The 7497-nt window shown below is 43.0% G+C and overlaps 1 protein-coding gene across 1 annotated transcript in view; it reads right to left on the bottom strand.

Annotated features, from left to right (window-relative positions):
• Positions 1-7497, bottom strand: part of PRKAA2 (protein kinase, AMP-activated, alpha 2 catalytic subunit) — a 40005-nt gene that overhangs the window by 6684 nt on the left and 25824 nt on the right. The window contains exons 2-5 of the mRNA XM_009884808.1: positions 5849-5990; positions 3033-3126; positions 1393-1537; positions 438-525 (exon numbers count right to left, since the gene is read on the bottom strand). Coding sequence (XP_009883110.1) covers positions 438-525; positions 1393-1537; positions 3033-3126; positions 5849-5990 — 469 coding nt within the window. The remainder of the gene's footprint in view (positions 1-437; positions 526-1392; positions 1538-3032; positions 3127-5848; positions 5991-7497) is intronic.

Here is a 7497-nt window from a genome sequence, read left to right on the forward strand (position 1 = left end):
TAGGGAAGTGATTAAAGATCTTCCTGATTCTTCTGTTAGTGAGCAGTTTTCCTCATTAACACTGTGCTTTATATTATAGGTGGGCAGGAGAGAAGGGGGTGGTCTGGAAAAGCGTTTCCATCTGAAACCTCAATATTTGCATCCAAAGAGTAATTTTCATCCTCTTTAATTAGCAATATAAACAGTCAACATCTGCTATTAATAATTCCTCCAAAATAAACATCTTTAGCAAAACATGTTTTGCTATTACAGCTATTGAGAAATGTAATAACCAAGAAAATGTTCAGACTTTTGCCAGTAGATTCACCCAAACATATAAATACAGGCTGGAAGGATTTGGCTGCTTTTACCAGATGTGCAAAGCTGTTTCCAATCCCAAGAACAGATTCAAAGACCATTTGCTCACACGGGCTCTGATTAGACGTGGAATGTCCTACCTTCCAGAGATGACTTCAGGGGCTGCGTAATTTGGGGAACCACAGCTGGTGCGTAGAAATTCGCCATCTGACATCATGTTGGACAATCCTAAAGACAAGAAGATGTTCGCTACATATTGGTGTTTGACGTGAAGGGTTCTGCCACAGAGGACTCTGCGTCGCACAGAGGAGAGATATAGCGAGTGGAAGGGGGAATTTGGAGGGAAACTGCTGACATAATTTAGATAGACTTTTTAAAGCTGATTTTCAAATAATAATAATATTAATAATAATAATAATAGTTTTATGTTCCCCTCTAACCAAGGAATATTTACTCCAGGCTAATTTTCCTTCTCTAAGTTACAAATCCCACAGTTTTTAGCACAGACGAAAAGAGACATAATTCATCCCAGAGCACTTACTTTAGATGAGAATTGTGTGGGGTTGTGAAATTTGTAAATCTTCACAAGGGTTTATTACTGCTCATAAGGTCTCACCGGGACCGAGCTGGTAGCCCAGCTATTTCAATGGATTTCAATCGGTAATGCCGCTTAAAGGCTCCTGTTACTGCTCATTTGTAAAATGAAACAAGGCCAAGAGCATATGGCCAAACGTACGGAGAACATGCATGAAAATAAACACGTGCAGCCGGCTCACCCTGGAATTAACTGCACCGAGTCTCTCTTAAACATAAATTAGCCTAATCTTTATATTAGGTGATTATACTCAAGCATAGCGAAGATTTGCAAATTACTTTGCTGCTCCATTCTTAACGCCGGTAGGGAAGCAGCCGGCAATAAGTAATCCCTGCTTTTGCGAAAGGGCCGGTGTTTATAACTGTGGGCTTTTCAGGTAAAGGAACTGCTCGTGGTTAAGAAAACAGTCTCTGGGTTTTGTTAAGGCGTGCGACACGGACACGCTCCAGCAAGCGCCTCGGAGCTGGCTGCATTTCTGGAATGCTGCTGGGGTCACATACCAAAATCGGCTATCTTTGCATTCATGTGTGCGTCCAGCAGCACGTTCTCTGGTTTCAGGTCTCGGTGGACAACCATGTGCCTGTGGCAGTAATCCACCGCGGAGAGGATCTGCTGGAAAAGGCGACGAGCTTCTGCCTCTTCAACCTGTGGGTGCAAGGGGAAATAGTCCTGAAGGCTGGTCTGCACGCGGAGCTGGCGAGGGAAGGTTTGACTTAGCAAGGAGCCAACATGTTCCAGGGTACACGGGGAAAATCACAGCGTGCCTGTGACCAGGAGCGGCAACTAAAGCAGATTTCCCCTCTTGCATTTTATAACGTGCTCGTGTTTTCAAATGATGCAGCCCAGCGATGAAATTAGAAACCTAAATTTAGCTGAGCTATCAAGGAGAACTTATTGGTGGCACCCATGAGGCAATGCCTTGCTGTCCCAAGGGGACCAGTTCTGCTCTGCAGCACATGCAGATCGAGGCTGGACAAAACATCGCAGAAGATGCTTCAGGGAGCGGTTCCTCGTGGACAGATGGCTTAGGGGGAAAAAAACTGAAGTTGGAATATTGTGATGATTTTAATTAGCTACATAGCTATATTAAAGTTGTATGAGCTATATTAGAGAATAGTTAAAATGATGAGGAAACTGATTATTTTTACCGATGACTTCCCTAAAGACTCTCTTCCTGAAAATTTTAGATTCTGAATGCAAAGATCAGAAAAGATCCAAGTTAGTCACTGAAAAGATCCAAATAGGTAAAATGTGCTGGAAATCAGAACTGTAGGTAGAAGTGGACGCTGTCTAGTGGGAGGTGTCCCTGCCTATGGCAGGGGAAGTTGGAACTCAATGATCTTCAAGGTCCCTTCCAACCTAAACCATTCTATGATTCTAAGAAAAGTAAATGGGCTCAGCTCTGTCGACCAGTGCACTGATCAAAACCAATTTGTTGTAAATGTATTGGCTTTTTGTAGTACAGAGAAGAAACTTATGATGGGCTGATCCTTCCCCTGAAGCCTTATTCTGGATGCGCGCTTCAGCCCGTTTTCATTTCCTTGCCCTGCGACTGCTCCCTGCCTACGAGGACGTCCACGGGGCAGACACTAGTGATTTTCTTTGTCACCATAATATCACATTTCATGGGCTCAACCTACGCCTCAGGTGATTTATACCCAGCAGGATTACTGGCATTTGAAAATGTTGTTCAGATAAGCCACATCCTTCAAAAAATCTTCAAAAACCCTGACATGGAGCCAAGGGAGAGGCCAATGACCGGGACGGAGACCACACTGACTGCTCTTCCCCTACAGTGCCCTGCACACACGTAAATCTGCTGCTGAACCGTGGGGGTTTTGACAGGCAGCTCAGAGCTAAAAATCATAAAAAATATGCTAGTTTTCCAAATATTTGCACTAAGCAACAGGTTACCTTGGATATTTTGGTTTGCGTATCGAAATACATCACAGAAACGTTGCAAAAAATCGCACGTAACTTTTGTGCGAGGCGGGTACGAGACACTCCAGATGGGATTGCTGTGAAGCAACTTCTATTTTGGGCCTTAACCTTAACCGTGTTCCCTTTAGCAGTCGTTTTGCTTCTAAACACCATCCTCTTCCCACACAAGTGTTTGGGCTGACACGGTACTGGCACTTACACGTCCGTGCTTACAGATGTAATCAAATAATTCACCGCCAGATACGTATTCCATGACCATGAAGAAGTCCGTTGGCGTGCTGATGACCTGGTACCTTCAAAAACACAAGCGGAATTAGAAAAAAAATTAATTAAGAAGAACAGGGAAAGGCTTTTAAACAGATTACTAGTTTCATGTCAACCCTTAAAATAAGCATTTGTTTGGATCTTGCATTTATAATTGCTTTCCACTTCTGAAAAGCCATCTCTTATTTCAAGTATAATCTTTCACTTGCCTATGAAAGGCTCTCTTTTACAGACCTACAGTTTTCCTTCAAGCTTTTAAATAAACCTCTGAAATCTCTGCCAAACAATCCTATCACATTTAGGACTGTCCTGACTTTCAAATTTCCATTTTGCCCAAGATCTGCAACAGCAGCTTTAGAAATGAAGGCTTCGTTAGCTGGGGACAGGGAGGAGGTACATTTGGTTTCCCTCATATCAAGGATAAAGAAGACAAAGAAGAACTCTAGACACTAGAGGGAGTTTCTTTTGGAAAGGTACAGAAACAAAGATGAACACCCCAAAAGATTACAGCTATTTTTCAAATATGAAATCTCTCTACATTCTGGAATGTGGGGGAAAAAAAAAGAAAGAAAAAAAAAGAGCATCACCGTTGACTCGCAAATTTATTCTCCATTTTCATTCAAAATGATCCCTGAGCGCTGCAAACGCATTTCAGTGTCTCAGCTGGTACAAACTGCCAGTGATCACCTGAGGTCCATGCAGCTCCAGGAATTCACAGCAGCACCAGCTGAGACCCCCTCTGTTTTATTTCAGATGCATTGTTTGCCTTTTTTTTTTTTTTTTAAAAAACAGTTGAATTTCCATGGGTTGTAATTTGCAACAAACAGATTTCAAACCATTTTCAGAGATCAGCAAGTGAACAGGTGATAGTCCCACAAAGATCAATAGGATCAACCTAATTTTTCTGAAGTTGCTTTGGACCCAGACATATAAGTTATTGTTAATTGCCCCATTACTTCCTTTATACAGATGTAAAAAGCTGTTGAAAGAGTTTTATGTACCCTGGTCTCCTCCTCACCTCTTTTCTTTATCATTGTATTTCATGATTGCACTATGTAGCATAGGACACTGATAGTGTTAAACTGGGTTTAATTTTTGGGCTTGAATCATTTGACAAATGTGTGAACAGGACTTAGCTTGCAGGATGCTGGACACACAGCTGAGGACACTTGCTGGCTTTTTCGTGAAATAATACCAATCTGTTCTCCAATAAATCCACGGAACTGTGAAGTTACTCTAAAGTCAACAGTTGCTGCATGGTTAGTTATTTAACTGTAGAGAGAATTTGTTTTCCCTTGCCTCTAAGTCCCAGGTATTTGCTGTATCTCATGCCAGTTTTAAGGCTGACCTAAATGTCAACTTATCCTCGCAGTTACCATTCAACAGCTTTCTTTTATAGAAATGCCAAAGATATTATCGAGTGCCTCATTAATGTGGACTGGCTGCACAAACTGGGGATTGAGAAGGAATCCCAGAGGCCGGAGTGCAGGTGCTGATTTACAACTTAAATTCAGGTTCATCAGAGTGGCAACTTTGAAAACCTACGTCTGAATAATAAATTTAAAAAAAAAAAAAATGTTCCTTTAAGCTCTGGATAATCAGGCCGTTAAAACGTAAATCCTATTGACTTCAGGCCAAGGCTTTACTCTACAAGCCTGACCGTGCTGCAATTCCTCAGGCACCATTCTCAGCGGCTTCAAGTCCAGAGATATCAAGCCTAAAAAGGGTCATCACAGAAAACTCCTGAGAGCATCCCAACGCAGAGAAGCCCAGACCCTCTCTACGCACCTTTATAATGGCCTCTCCACAGGAGAGAGGACAGCTTGCACAGATTTAGCTGAGCAAAACTCAGCAATGTGCCCTTGTCGCCAAGAAGGCCAATGGAATGCTGGGCTGCATAGGGAAGCGTGTGACCAGTAGGTCGAGGGAGGTCATTCTTCCCCTCTACTCGGCACTGGTGAGGCCACAACTGGAATACTGTCTCCAGTTTTGGGCTCCCTAGCTCAAGAGGGACAGGGAACTGCTGGAGCGAGTCCAGTGAAGGGCAACTAAGATGACTGAGGGATTGGAGCAGCTCCCTTATGACGAAAGGCTGAGAGAGCTGCGACTCTTTAGCCTGGAGAAGAGAAGGCTGAGGGGAGATCGTATTATGGCATACAAGTATCTAAAGGGTGGGTTGAAGGAGGATGGAGCCAGACTCTTCTTGGTGGTTCCCAGTGACAGGACGAGGGGCAGTGGGCACAAGTTGGAACATAGAAAGTTCCATTCAAATACACGGAAAAACTGCTTTATGGTTCGGGTGACAGAGCACTGGCACAGGCTGCCCAGGGAGGGTGTGGAGTCTCCTTCTCTGGAGATTTTCAAGACCCACCTGGATGCAGTCCTGAGTAACGTGCTCTGGGCAATCCTGCTTTAGCAGGGGAGTTGGACAAGGTGATCTCTAGAGGTCCCTTCCAACTCTGAACATTCTGTGATTCTGTGAAAACTCGATGCAGGGACATCGGTCTGTTGGCTGTTATAATAACTCAGACTCCCAATGGAAGAAACATCTTCCATCATTTCTCAAAGTGTCAGCTGTGTCCCCACGTAAGTTAGTGGGAAACTCTGGAATGGCTCAAACATGCAAAAACTTGACCACACGCTTAACATTTCCCACTACTCTAAGCCATCTCCTGACACCAAGTCAACTGCGTACGGGAAGTCTTTGCAGGTGGAGGAGTAAGCCGAACACACGGCAGAAAGGGTACTTACAGTTTGATAATATGAGGGTGCCGGAAGAGCTTCAGGTTTTGAATTTCTCGTTTGATCTTCCCAACCACATCCAGGCTACGTATTTTTTGTCTGTTGAGTATTTTTACCGCTACTTTGTGCCCCGTCAGCTGGTGTTCGCCAACTATTAGAGAGCGAGTGTTGCAAAGTCACTAAACGGTGTAGCAAGATTCATACAAGCAATTTAGAACACAGTGATTTATAAGCAAAAAGCAGCTCTTGAAGTGAAAAAAAAAAAAACGACCCAAAAGATGGGAGGGTGAAGTATTTTAAATTTGTTTTTTGTCTCTTCACTTCATTGTTTTCCCAGTGGAGTCATGGAAGACAGAAGAGAGGGGATTTATCTGCAAAAAACACTTAAGTAAATAAACCAGAGTGAGTTACTGGAGGAGGTCATCTCCAAAGCTAATTTGCAAGGATTTATAGCATGTAAAAACTAGATCAATCAGAAACATATATATTTAAATGGCAGAGGAGAATCTCCACCGTAACACACTGGTTGAGTAAATCCCTAATAAGCCCAGTCTTAAAACTAGACCATCACACTTCTTTAAAAAAAAAAAATGATATAGGGATTTTCCCTGCCCAAAATAGGACTGTGGGATTTGCATTACTAAAATGAATTTCTATTTATACTTTCTCAAGCGTGCTTCTCGGTTTGATGACAAGCTGCAGGAACACTGCTGTACTGCAAGAGTAAATTCTGGTTTTAGAAAAGATACAAACTTCAATATGGGGTTTTGTAATAGGTACTTTGTGTACTGAGATGCTGATGCTTATCTCCTGTGTACAAGGACCAACAGTAACCACAAACTGGGAGTAGCACCACTGTCACTGGGGGAACTGCACTAACTTAACAATAATGTGAAATGAAATCAGCATCAATAAACAGACTATAAAAAAAAAAATCTCCTTGGAATCCAGATTTATACTGAAGTTAACAGCAGAAACTGCTTGAAGACTGTCAATCAGACGTTTATATCTAAAAGGGTTCTCTGGCCACGAGCTACCCCTTCTCACTATTTTCTAATGTGATAGTAAAAATGGTGACATACAGATGGTTTTCTAAAGACTGCAGAGAAACCCTGCTTACAGTAAATATTTGTGCTCTCTAATTACGAACGTTACCCTTCCAGTAATAACATAGAGCACAAGGAGTTAATAATTAGGAGCAAACCTTGTTATTACATTATTAGACTCTGTAATTTTGGAGGCTCTAACGAGCTGAGCAGAAGCAAAGAGCGCAAGCAGACGGTGTGAGAAGGGCAGGGCGGCAGCGCCGGCACCGCGCGGGGCACGCCAGGTCACTATTATTAGCCACCAGATAAGACCTGCCGGAGATTCTTTCCTTAGTAAGAGCATCCTAAAAATAAAACACTTTACTGCCCTTGAAAATTAAAGCACCGCTTTGCACGTCCCTTTTATTCCTCGCAATACTTAAAACTCCTAGATGAAATGAAAATAAACTAAGCTTTGCAGTATAGATGCAATTTAGGGATTAGCCGAGGGCTGGAGGAGGCAGATAATTCCTCTCGTGCGGTGCCGTGAGAGCGCTGTAAATAGTCTGAGGCGGCATTTTCCCTGGTGCATCCCCAGGGAGGGGAGAGGAGAGGAGAGGAGAAGAGAGGAGA

The sequence above is a fragment of the Charadrius vociferus genome, unplaced genomic scaffold, assembly GCF_000708025.1.
Source record: "Charadrius vociferus isolate BGI_N301 unplaced genomic scaffold, ASM70802v2 scaffold163, whole genome shotgun sequence".
Lineage (NCBI taxonomy): Eukaryota > Metazoa > Chordata > Aves > Charadriiformes > Charadriidae > Charadrius > Charadrius vociferus.